This window comes from Triturus cristatus, chromosome 8 (genome assembly GCF_964204655.1).
Source record: "Triturus cristatus chromosome 8, aTriCri1.1, whole genome shotgun sequence".
In the NCBI taxonomy this organism is placed as follows: Eukaryota; Metazoa; Chordata; class Amphibia; order Caudata; family Salamandridae; genus Triturus; species Triturus cristatus.
The window spans coordinates 296,171,204-296,185,064 of NC_140591.1; the positions used below are offsets into that span (position 1 = coordinate 296,171,204).

The window sequence follows — 13,861 nt, forward strand, 5'->3', positions numbered from 1 at the left end:
CACCCAAGTCTACACACCATTTAGTACGGACTTTGTCAAGAAGATCAGGTGAATTATTAAGGATTTTTCGGTAGGTTAGAGAAGATGGCCTTATCTGGAAGGTTGTCGTCTAGGAGTCTATCCTCCAAAGTGGAGGACACCGGTAGTTCGTCTCCCCTGACAGTGTGCTGCGTACCTGAAGGTAACGGAAAGCTTTGTTCTCATGCAAGTGAGATTTCTGCTGCAGCTCACTAAACGGCACTATTCCACCCTCAACCCACAAATTGCCCAACCAGGTCCCACTTATCAAACCCGGGCCGACGCCAAAGCAGACTCAAGCGACCGGAATCGAACAGTGGTGTCGCTCTCGTAAGTCTACCCTTCCATCCGAGGGCCGAATTTGCCGCATGCCAGACGGAGACAGTCGTAGAGGTCATCGTAAATTTGGGTTCCAGTTTTGATCCCCCATACAGTGCCCTCAGATATGTACTAGGCAGCATATTGTGCCTGTCCATCCGATATGCAGAGTCGGTAATGGGCCGATGCATCCAGTGATTGAGAACAATAAGTTGTGAAGCCCAAAAGTAGGATCTGATGGCCTGTAACGCTATGCTGCCATCATACCAGCTCTTGGTGAGTTTGGCGAGTGCGATTTGGGGTGGTCCATCGCTCCATAACAGGCTGCGAACTTCAGAGTCTATGGAGGCAAAATATTGAGGCGGGACTAAGTATTGTGTACTCTGCAACACATACAGAAAGCGGGAGAGCGCCATCATTTTGTAGAGGGCTGCCCTCCCTAAGAGCGCGAGCGGAAGGGTTTTCCAGTGCTGTACCAGACTGTGCAATGTTAAAGTATGGAGGAAAACAAGAATGCAGTTTTTCAGGTAGGTATGCAACTTACGGGCACTGCCAGACTGGGAAACCGACACCGGTCTTGGCAAACAGCTCGGCCAGCCCCTGGAGGGAGTTGAGGGGGCTGGGGTGCAAGTGGAAATCACCACTCTTGTCTCACCGCTGCCGCTTTTGTTACAGGCGGACAATATGCTGCCAAACCGGTCCATGGTAACAAAAACGGCCCTCAGGGATCCAAACCCACCCCCACCCTGGCGGCCCACCGGGGAAACGCCCGGTGCCTAATACGGCCAGTCCGGCCCTGCTTACAGATCCAGTCTTCTGTGGTTTCAGGTCAACACCAGGCAAAGTTCGAATTGGTACAAAGAATGCACAACAAGTGGCACAGGGGCAGGGGTCAAATTCGGGGCAGGTGCCCCTTTTTAACCAATAGAGACTGGGGTGATTGAAGATGCGCTGCTCACAGGTAAGTACAGGAGGACAACAAGGCAACACCAAACTTACACCCTCAGCGGCTCAGTGACGGCCAGGTGCAGAGTGGCAACACAGCGTCAGGCGCCCAATGTAATTTAATGAGGGAGATCAGTTTTGGAAAAAGGTTGTAGGCGGTGGCCAGGAGGCTGCACAAAAAAAAGCCGCAGCTGATACTAGGGGGCGTAGGGACACCGTTGGTCAAGCTCCCCTAGGCCCAGGGGCTTCGGATGCGGGGGTGTCCTTTGGCATCGGGAACAGCTTACGGGCCGGTTGCGGTCAGGAGGAGTATTTGGATTCAGCCTGCTGATGTCGAGGTAGAGTCTGTCAGGGGCTTCATCTTTTGGCACAGGATCGTCTAATGCTGCAGACAGGTCGGAAGAGCTGGGGCCAAGTCAGTTGGTGTTTGCAGTCTTCTCTGCTGGTGTGATGCTGTAGTGTCCAGGTCTTTTTAGGTCATCAGGTGCCACCTAAATACTGGGTTTAGGGGTGTTACAGGGAAGTAACGGTTAGGGACCAGTGGGTTCTTTACCTGGGGTGTCTACACCCACTATTATGCCACCCTCCTGTGGGAAGGGGGCATAGACCTAGCCCTTATTGGATAAGTCCCACCATCTTCAAGATGGTGGGCACTGAAAAATGTGCTTAACTTCATCTCCAGCACCTGACTTGGCGAAGGGTGGCACACCTCGTATTCTGTCTTGGCTTTCCCACCGGTTCTCTCACCAAAAGTGGGGGTTTGAACCGGGGGCTGCCATCTGCGGCTAACAGCAGAGACATGGATTGCATTACAAAGGTGGCAAGGTCTTTGAAGCCCCCCTCTTAAGGTCTGTGCTTATCCTGGGGGAGGGGGTGTGACTCCTCCACCCAGGATGGGCTTTGTTTCAGGCCTTTGAGAGCAGGGGTTCTCGACCCAGGGGTCTAAAGCCAGTCAGAGACCACACCAGGGTTGGTAGGTTTTGAGGGGGCACCTCTGAGGTGTCCCCTGGTTACAGGTTTCATTCTACACCGGCATAAGTGTGGGTTTATTGAGAGGAGTTGTTTGGTACCTAACATTCCTTTGTTCAGCGGAGCCATCATGATGCTGCAGAATTCGAGTTGTTGAGTTTTCAACCCATGTACTCTCTATGGCTTTACAGGCACTTGCAATATTTAAAAATAGACTTAAGCCCCTACAATATTTATCTGCTCATGTAGAGATGCCCACACATGAGATATAGTGCACCCTGCCTTAAGGCTTGTAAGGCCTGCTAGAGGGATGACTTACCTATACCTTGGGCAGTGCTGCTTGGACATGGCACCCAGGCAGTTTGTCATGTTGACGTTTGTGTTTTTTTGTCTGCACCAAGGCATGCTGACTGTAGTGGCAGTCAGCATGGCCCTGGTGGGGGGGTCCCTCATGCCCTAGGTACCAGGGTACCATTTACTAGGGACTAACAGAGGGGTCTGAAGCTGCCAATCGTAGTACAGTTTTAGGGAAAGAACACTGGTACTGGAAATGTGGACAGCAGGGACACCGTACTCTACAATCAAAATTGCATCAAAATCCAGGCAAAAAGTGAGGGTAATGCAACAGAAATCCACTTTCCCACTGGCGGCCTTTCATAGACACTGTTCCGCAAGGAACCATAACAACGGACGCATCACTCGTGGGTTGAGGGGTGCGCTCACAGGAATTTACTGTGCAGAGTCACTGGATACCCGGTCAATCTCATCTCCATATCAATCACCTAGACCTGCTAGCTGTTCATCTAGCGCTGAAAGCATTCCTTCCTCACCTCATAGGCAAGGTAGTCCTTATCAAGACTGACAACATGACTACCGTGTATTATCTGCAAAAACAGGGTGGTGGGAGGGGGGGGGGCCACCAGGTCATCTCAGCTATCTCATCTAGACCAGACCATATGAAGGTGGGCTCTCTGGCACAACATTCACCTCTTAGTGGAGTACATACTGGGAGTGGACAATGACTTTGCGGATTTCCTCATTTGGAGGCAAGTCCACAAGTGGGAGTTTATCCCACATGTTCTTCTCCCATTCTTCCAACAGTGGGATCACCCAAACATAAACCTCTTCGCCACAGCAGAAAACACCAATGACCCAAACTTCGCCTCTCGGTTCCCACACCTACAGTCCCAGGGCAACGCACTGTGAATAAGATGTTCAGGATATTTGCTTACACTTTTCCACCTCCCCCGCTAATTCAGTTTGTGGTTCACAAGCTTTGGCAGATGTCTCAGACCTTCATCCCGGTGCCTCCCACTTGGGCAAGACAACAGTGGTTCATCACGCTACTGGAACTCTAAGTACTCTAACACCAGGTACTTCCCAACTGACAAGACCTTATAACAGTAAGGCATCCAAAACCCAGATCTCTCAATTTTGCTATCAGGCTCTTGAGGTCATAGAACTTGGATACTCACATTTGCCCCAACAGTGTATGGGTATTTCGAAAGAGGCAAGAAGACCTACTATTATAGCCTGGTATGCGGAAAAGTGAAACGTTTTGTTCACTATTGCAATTCAAAGGTAATTAACCCCTTAACAGCAAATGCTCAAAACATTGTATGTTACCTACTACATTTACATACATCTGGGTTAGCCTTTTACTTCCATAAGGCTACACCTAGCAGCAGACACCACATATCTGAAAAATAAGGAACAAACCTCTATATTCAGAATTCCTGTTATCAAAGCTTTTTTAGAGGGCCTCTCAAAAGAGTTATTTTGTTCAGGGTACCTCCAACCCCTGCGTGGAATCTAAGCATTGGCTTAAGAATGATGAGTCCCCCTTTTGAGCCTCTACACTCACGCCCTTTCCAGTTTCTATCCTTGAAAGTTATATTTCTCATTGCAATCACATCACTAAGACGTGTCAGTGAGCTTTAGGCATTAACTGTAGAAGAACAATTCTTCCAGCTTCTTGAAGACAAAATGGTACCACGTACCATTCCTAAATTCCTTCCACAAGTGGCCTCCCAGTTCCATTCAAATCAATCGATTGAGTTACCATTATTATTTCCCCAACCTGATTCAGTTGCAGAAAGAGCTTTACACACACTAGATGTAAAAAGAGCTTGTCTATTGACAGAACTTAATCATTTTGAAAAACACAACAACTTTTTGTTGCTTTCTCGAAACCACATAAAGGAAGAACTATTTCTAAATCCGGCATTTCACGTTGAATTGTAAAATGTATCCAAATCTGCTATGCTAAAGCTAAACAAACTCTACCTATCCCTCCAAAGTCTCATTCTACTCACAGGACAAGAGCTTCCAAGCTCTTCTTAGGAAATATACCCATGGCTGACGTATGTAAGGCAGCTACATGGACCACACCGCACACATTTACAAAACATTACTGCATAGATGTTGTGGCCCATCAACAAGCTAATGTGGGCCAGGCGGTTCTAAGAAATTTATTCCGAACAACTGCAACCCACACAGGTTAACCACCGCTTATGGAGGAAAACTGCTCAACAGTATGTTAAGCGTGTATATCTACAGCCACACATGCCTCAAAAGGAAAATGTTATTTACCCAGTAAGCATCTGTTTGTGGCATGTAGTGCTGTAGATTCACATGTGCCCACCCTCCTCCCCGGATTCCTATATGGATTGCATGTATATTTATGTACAAATTACACTATTTTCACTTGGTCTCCTCACTAGGATACATCATCCTTTACACTCCGTTCTCTCCTGCCAAGCGGAAAACAATCTAACAATGGAGTCAAGGGCCATGCACATTGCAAGCAAGAGGAGGAGTCATTATACCTCGTGATTCGAAAGACTTCTTCAAAGAATAACAACTTGCACATTTCCAAGCCTAACACTACATGGCGGATGTATACTAAGCATGTGAATCTACAGCACTACATGCCAAAAACATGGGGAAGTAACAATTTCCTTTCTATGGCTGCGGTTACTGTTACTACTTAATGAGGAGATGTGTGAGGTGAATTTTGTACACAATGTTATCCCTTCCTAGAATGTCGGGTGTCCTTCCCACTGTTGAAGAAAGATTGAAAATAATGGTACTCTGAATACTATCTGTATAATATTGTTAAATAACTACAAGAACTTTACTGTTCCAGATCCTGTCAATCCTAATTCTTACCTTTTTGATTCTTACAATACTCCACTACTTTTATAACTGATTGACTATGTGCATTTCCTTTTGGTGATTATTTAAAGTCTGGGTGCAGAAGGTGCAGCTATCACCAAGGCACTAATGGCACTTTTTCACAAATTTGCACGGCAAAGAGGTTCTTTCCTTGGTCATTGACTTCATTTGCAATCTGTTTAAAATTATTTTAGATCTGAAGGAAACGAAAAGCCCGCTTGATATGTTTAAAGTAACTGCAGAAGACAGAGCAGAATGCAATGAAAATTACAGAAGAAAAGATGACTCTTCATTTGAAAAGGCTACAGATGATAGCAAAGCAAGAGACTATAAACAAGCTTTGAAGGAACGGGGAAGTACTAGAGACGAAAAAGATACCTGGTCTTTCATTGCTGCTGAAGGGGAGCAAGAGACAACAGGCTCAGTGTCTCACATACACGACAATGCTGGTGAGTGGGAGGTTTACATGTAACTAAATTGTCATTATTTGCTGCACCATTTATGAATTTTTGAGGAAGCATAGGTTGCTTTTAGAATAGACCGATACTTGGGACATGGTCATATGTTTGTTGTCTTGTGATGTGCAGAATAGAAGGTGAGCATTACCTTGTATGAATGTGATTTTGTGCACTCAGATGGATGCATTACTTGCCATGATTTTCCTTTGACTTTGTTATTAATTAGAACTTTGTGCAAGTGTTATTGAAAGAAGCAAGGAGTGGTTTGTAGTTTTCCTTTCTATTAAATATGAATCGAAATAAAATTGTGACATTTGTTTTCCACTTTAAAACATAAATGTTTGATCTGTTGTTTAAGCACGAATAAGTTGATCTGTTTGTATGATATTGAGAAGTTTCACACAGCTCCGGAAGTTGATACATTTGCTCTGCACATTTTATAATTGAATTAAAGCTAGACATTTTAAGCTGTTTTTCTTTTCATTTGAAAAAACCTCAGTAAAGATGAAGTGTGTAGGTTCAAGTCTAGAAACAAATATTGGGAGTCTCTAGTCACATGCTAGTTGGTCCCATTGTCTGGAGATAGCATATATATGGTATAAAAGGAAAATGTGTTGGGTCTTCTTTTTATAAAATTATTATTATAAACACATTTTGATTGGAACAGAATCATTGTCATCAACAATTGCAATAGATGCAAGCGTGTTCTTTTATTTGTTTTCTTCAAATTTTTAAGAACCGAACATAAAACAATGGTTGCGGGGGGCGTGGCTTGGCGGGCCACAACGGTGGCCCCTGGAATTTAAAGCTCTGCTCCTTTGGCCCCTTTACTGCATGGATCCTTCAGCTGGGCTCACCCCAGCTACCCATAAAGCTCAGATTCTAGTGACAGACTCAGGGGGGCAAGGTTGCGGATCCCTTCTGAATCGGCCTGGCCATCCCGCCAAACCCATAGTGTGGAGAATGACAACTACAGCCTGGTCCATGTGCTGACTCCCCCCACCAAGCTGCCTCCCCTGAGAGAGCCTCAACGTACCCGGGGGAATGAGGGGGATCAGAAGGGTGCTGCCACATGCCTGGCGGTCCACCGGGGCTGGATCAACCTGCAGCACTTGGGTGGGCCCTGGGAATGATGGTCGTTGACTCAGAGGGCCTAGCATCCTCTGCCTCCATGCAGCCTCAGTGGCAATCAAGACTTGCGCTGTTAGCGCTTTCTTACACCCACCCACCCAGCCTCACAGAAATACTCCCGCGCAACAAGGGGCCACGAGGATTAAGCCGAGAGGAGATGGGTGGGGCTTGCCCTCTCACCTCACTACTCACTGTGACTTGTCGGCGGACACAACAGGCCGCATAGCCCAGGAGTGGTATTGCCGGGTCAGGAACGCCTGGACCCCAGCAGAGGTTTGCGTGGGCAGGCCTCGGGGAGCACATCATCACTTCGGAGGTCAAGTATCTACAGGGAGAGCCCTGCAACCCCCTCTGGACTTAGCATGGACCATGGAGGGGAGCGATCACCCCTCCCCAGCTCCTGCACTACCGCTCTTCCAGTCTGTCGGGCCCCCAGAAGGGACATCCCACAACACAGCGTCACACCCTCCTCAGCGACACTGACTCTGGGGGACTCATTGATTGGCTGGGGGGCCCCTTACAATATCACACTCAACAGCATCCCAGAAAACAGTGGACTGCCAGGAGGCGCAAAAATCCCACCCCCCCCCCTTACGAAAACAGCCCCATGACATACCCTGCTCTATGACTTTCAGGGAAGTGAGTACTTCCCACCAGTGCATTAAGGACAACAAAGGGGGCCGACTCCACCTGTAGGATCATTGGGCACTCGGGCACCACTCTGCATCCCCCCCCCTAACGCGGGACTGCACAACCACGAGCAGCACCCCTCCCATCCTTCACTCTACTCAGTAGCAGTCGTAAACCTTCTTAGACCCACCTGCATGGAGATGTAGACTTCCCTACCTCCCCTGTAGCAAGTCCCCGGTGCCAATACAATTGCGGTGAGCCGGTTACCTGTGGCCCTTGGATGCGCTGTCATGGACAGGCTATTCTCTACCACGCCAACTCAGGCGTCATTGGACGCTGTTCCACCTACTTTAGTACCTGAAACACCAGTGATGGAGACCGTGCGTCAGCCACTCCCCCCTCCCCCCCCGACCCCCACCCCCCCCCCCCCCCCACACACACACCTCTCCGGTGGACAAACTAGATGCATTTGAGACTAAGCTGGGTTCCCTCGTCGTAGAACTGGAATTCGTGCAGTATGACAACCGCAGACTGGCTGCTACAGTGTCTGAAGGGGAGAAAACATCTGCTGCAATACAACCGAAAATCAATGCAACATCCTCGACCTGCAGAAACGCATCTGCATCCTAGAGGATAGGGTGGCGGGCGCAGAGGGAAGATCCCAGAAGTGCAACGTCCACTTACTACGCCTCCCTGAGGGGATTGAGGGCTGTGATTCGTTGTCATTCTTGGAGAACTGGTTTTGCTCTTTTGTTAACCCATAGAATTTCACCCTGTCTACTCCTTGGAAAGAGCGCACAGGATGCCAGCACCCCACCCCCCTTCTAGCCCCCGGGGTCCTCACAGTGGCTGATGCTGGCTAAACCTCTCCACTTTAAGGATCGGGACACCATCTTCAGGGCAGCTCGAGAGAAAGGACCCTGAAACTTGCAGATAATTCCATCATGCTCTTTTTGTACTCCACACAGGAGGTACAGCGACAATGAGCCTACTTTCTGGAAGTCAAGCGAGTGCTCCGACAGCTGGGGATCCAATACTTCCTTTTATTTTCCTGGCTGCCTCAACATTCTACCAGATAGAAACTCTTCTTTACTGACACCAGGGATGCCTGGAACTGGGCTGGCAAGTATCAAAGGGAAACCCATGCTGCGCCTGCAGGGAGACCCCCTCGGCCTCTCTGCCCACGCTGCAAGACGTGACAACGCCCTAACCTGGGCCCCTCTTCGACTTCTCTGCCCACAAAGGTCCCAGCCCTGGAACAGATCATTGAGGACTGGCCCTGGGCCCTCAAGGCAGCAGCATCCCTTGGGGATGGACACAGGCCCACGAATGGGGAGGGGGCCCGCACATCTTTACCACGGATGATAATAATAATAATGATGACTTGGACACCTCGGATTACTTCAGTCAGGGTACCCCTCCCTACCCCCCCCCCCCCCGGATGGCGTACAATCTGATCCAACCCTCATCTCCATTGGCTGGAGGTGAATAAGGATGGAGACCGGCCGCAAATGTAGAATACTCAGTCATTGCCTTTAGTAAGACACTTCTGCAACTATGAACCCTTGTTCTACAAACGGGGAGGTGCTGAAGTACCCCACATTCCCTTCCGATCTCTCTCCCTCAGGTAAATCTTTGCCGCTACCTACTCCGCATAAACCTGTGGCACAATGGTCTGGATTCTTCCAGGCGTTCGCTTTCAAACCCTCGATACTGTATTAGACAGAGGGGCGATGCTTGCTGGTGGGGGGTCGACTCAACGGCTCCAAGGGCCTCTTGGGGAGTATATATGCCCTTAACACTGACAAGGGTCCGTCTGGATCGTGGTGTCGGGCCCTGTAGGCTGCGTTTATAACTGCATGCTCAACCTCTTAGAACGCTCACACATTCGCTCCCTGCTCACTGCCGTGTGAACAGAGGGCTCTGCTAGTTGAGTCAGACAGTGATCACTGGAGGATGTCTGGAGGACTAAGCACCTTAATGATTGGGTCCACTCTTTCCATTCTGTGCCCTACAGCCTGAACTTGCGCCGGGATCATATTTTATGCTCCAGTTCAGAACTAGGCGTGGTCCACTGTTTTGGTTACCTCGGGTGGTGGTCTCTAACCAAGATGAGCACATAATGGAAGTGAAGTGGAACACCCCATTCCCCTCGACACCCATATTGCACCTCCCCAAGGATTGTCTGGAGGACCCAGCATTCTGCATCTGTCAGGATTCTCATGTCCACCAATACTTGCTGAAAACCATGCCACATCCTCCTCAAGGGCAGTCAAATGGGACGCCTTCAAGTTGTCACAAGAGGGAGGCTGAACGTAACTCCTCCAAGAGACAGGCGCTAGCAGATGCTAAATTGCAGTACGCTATGCTACAGGAGCGATTGCAATGGCTCAACCTCACCTCCTATACTGCTAAAATGCACTGTGAGGGAGTCTGGATGCTTGCTCGCCTGGCTGACAACACAAGATGCTCGCTCCTGCCCCATACTGAAAATAACTTCTTCTGCCAGCAGTCCCTATACAGGCAACATGACAGCCTAAACGCATTATTTGTCTATTATTCCACTGTCGACCCCTCCGCCCCTGGGACCCAGTGGGTGTACTCTTGTCTAGAACTACACTCCCTTGCATCTCTGTAGCAACCCGCCGGGGACTAGACTCCCCAATCTCTTCAGCATTCGGACCATGGCCAAAAACAAAACTCCAGGTCTAGACTGCTTGCCTATTGAGTATCACAGTGCTTTCACCGCGGACCTTGCTCTTCGCTTAACTGAACCGTTCGAGGAGACCCTGAAATGTGGGGAGCTCCGCCATCTCTCTGCGAATCCCTCCTGGTATCACTCCTGATGGCTATTAGAGATCCTCCCAATCTGTCTTCCTATTGGCCCATCGCAATCTTAGGTGCAGATTATAAAATCCTTGGTAAGATATTAGCTCATAGATGTGCCCAATTTCTCCTAGGGATCACACCCGGACCAAAACCGGGCTGCAGTACTTCCTATAACATCAGGTGCCTCTTCCATGTCCAAGATCAAGACCCCACCCAAAATTCCCATGCTGCCTGCCTTTTCGTAGACTTTAAGAAGGCATTAGGCACGCTCTGGTGAGACTACCTTTTCCAAGTTTTTGCCCGCATGTGGATAGGCGATCGCTTCCTTGGAATACAAAATTGCCATAAATAAAACCCACCTCCTGGGTGTGACTGGGGCGGCTTATTTCTCCTGCCTTCTGGTGGAAAGAGAAACTAGGCAGGGATGCCCCCTTGCTCTTTGCGATATCTATGGAGCCCCTGGCCACTTGCCTTCGCAAGGAGGAACAACACTGGGGAATTCCCCGATATGATGGGATTGGATAGTAACGTTTGACCTGCAGGGTGCTTATTTCCACATCTCGGTCATGCAGGCCCAAAGCACGATCATCGTTTCATGGTGGAGCAGCAGCATTTTCATTTTGCAGAGCTCCCCTTTGGACTCATCAGGGCCCCACGGGTGTTAACAAAAGTGATGGTGGTGGTGGCCATGCATCTTCGGTGGTCACGATTTCCAGTCTTTCCCATAATCAATGACAGGTGGCTGGAGGCATGCTTGCCACAGGCAGTTGTCCACCACCTCCAGACTACGAGGAGAGGATCCTCCTAACATCTTTGAGGGTCACTATTAATTTCCCATAATCACACCTGGCTCCTTCGCAGGTGCTTCTTTTTATCTGAGCTATTCTGGACACGGTACAGTTATGTGCCTTTCCCCTGGAGCGGAGAGTTCAGGACGTTCAAGATACAATTCTGATGTTTCAGCCTTTGTTGTGGATCTCATTGAGGATGACTCTGAGGGTACTGGGACTACTGGCCTCCTGTGCCCTGCTGGTGAAGTAATCCAGATGGCATATGCTGTCTCTGCAGTGGGATCTGAAGTCCTATTGGGCATAGCACCAGAGGATCTCTCCAATCAGGTTTAGATTTTGGAGGAGACTGCAAAAGACCTGCAGTTGTGGCTGCTGGATCGCAATTGGGTCAACAGAAGACCCCTCTCCTTACCCCTCCAAGAGCCCGATAGTGTGTGGCAGATGCATCACTTCTGAGGTGGGAAGAATAGAGATCAGAGGCATCTGGTCTTTTGCAGATGACCATCTCCAAATCAACCAGCTGGAGTTGCGGGGTTTTTTGCTTGGCGTTGATAGCCTCATAGCTGGAAAGTTTTAAGTTTGTTTATGCGTGACAATTTAATGTTTTTAGTTTTGCTATGTGTGACATTGTGATCCATTACTTTTGACTCTTACTGCAAGTAGAACAAAGAAGTTACTCGCATGTAACTAGTTATATTTCTGAAATGACTCATTGTTTTGCAATGCAGTGGTTTGGGTTAAAAAATCTTAAAACACTTGCTGTTATGTCCACTCCCACGCTGATTAAAAAAAACAAATGGGAAGTTTTTTTGTTTTTTTTTATTTCCATTTCCTCCTCTTCTAAATATCATACTCAATTAATTTATAGCCTTGTTTAATTGCTTTGTAAATCGGAGAGCGTTATTCAAATGTGTTAAACGGGCCACCTTCTGTCGGCTCGAAATGTATGTAGTCTCTTCATTCTCTCTCTTGTGTGCATTCTGGCAGCTTCTGAAACTTAAATTGCATATATGTGTGTTGATGGTCCCAGGCAGTATGAGCATTAGAGAGCTATCAAGTTCCCGACATCCATGTGTGTATAAATCATCCAGTCCAGGTTTTTATTTGCATTGCAAGACTTATAGTTCTGATTTTATAAAGGGCTACAAAGGGCGCTACAAGTCACAGAATGCAAATCAAAAACCTGGACTCAGTAAGCTTCGTGGGCATGGGCCTAGGAAATCTCAGAACTAGCGCAGGCTGCTGTATTGCCTCAGACGGGTATGAGGATTAATACCTCCTAAGCAAACACTTTTATTAAAATCTTTTAGCTGCCTTCCCCCGTCATTACCCCCAGTATCACCCCATCATTACCCCTAAGCAGTAAAATAGCTCCTGACCCAAGGCTTGAGTGCCCTCAATGTCTGCTCGGAAGGTGCTTGGCGCGTTGCTACAGGTATGTCCGCTTGAGTAGCGCGTCTGCCTGGGTGGTGGCTTGACTTTACTTGGTATGATTGACCCATGAGCTCAATAGGTGGCAGAAAATCTGTCCACTGGGCTCCTTCAGGACACTCATGGTAATGCAGTGAGCAGGCAGCTACATACACATAGGCTGTTACCCGAACCACTGTGTAGGAAGAGGAGGGCAACTAGCCCGGTCTCCAAGAAACAGCAGAGAGGGATCGAGACCTGCATGGCATCGGGCTGTAACTAAAAGGGCCTTCCCGTCATTCACCAGCAACCACGCTTCTACCCAGCAGATGATAGTCTGCTTTATATTCCAATGCTGCAGCCTCCAGAACCCTTGCCAAGTTCCACGCATTTGCGTTCTAATCTACAATTCTTTGCGGGGGATACAGAGATGTTATTAATATGGGTTAGTCTAACACGAGATGCATGGCACTTGGCAGGGCTGTAGCCTTCCTGCCCACAGTCACAAGGAGGGGAGAGGATGTGGCTAACGGCTAGGGCGATCCACCTCAAATCTGGAGAACCGGGTTTGAGTCTCGGCATGATGCTCTACATCCTGTGATTCTGGGAAAGTCCCTTATTCTCCCTGTGTCTAACAAAAAAATGAATGTGTCCGTCTGCAAGGAAACTGGTGCTCATGTAAAGAGCTCTGATACCCGATCCCTTCGGGTCAAGTCTGCGCTATATAAAACTCTGAAACGAAAAGGAGGCTGGTACAGGTGGTCACCGCACGGACAACACTACCCCTATGTAGTACTCCAACAAGTTGGTTAAGTAGGGTCATGAGGCGCTACACCTCTTAAAGTTGGTGGTTCGCCAGGGGATTTTCTTGGTGACGCACTTTCTGTTAGAATCTGTAAATGCCAGGGAGGACGAACTCAGTCGCCAAATCTAGTGGATCACAAATGGCATTTAATCTCCGAGGGGGCACAGGGTATCATCTGTGAATGAGGAGAACACTCTGTCTATCTCTTCGCATCTGCTGGGCATGTGCATTGTCAGCAATTTTACATGCAGGAAGTCTCAAGACTGCTCTCCCTTGAAGACATATTTTGCCTAGGTAGGAGCTATGGACGCCTCTATGCCTTCATGCTGCTACCTCTCCTTCCCTAAGTTATAAAGATCAGGAATGACAGAGCCCAAGCC

General features: G+C 48.4%; 1 protein-coding gene across 1 annotated transcript in view; it reads left to right on the plus strand.

Moving 5' to 3' along the window:
* The window catches only part of MPHOSPH8 (M-phase phosphoprotein 8), a 209,300-nt gene that overhangs the window by 102,749 nt on the left and 92,690 nt on the right, over positions 1-13,861 (plus strand). Inside the window, exon 5 of the mRNA XM_085621552.1 lies at positions 5,622-5,876. Within this exon, the coding sequence (XP_085477678.1) occupies positions 5,622-5,876 (255 nt within the window). The remainder of the gene's footprint in view (positions 1-5,621; positions 5,877-13,861) is intronic.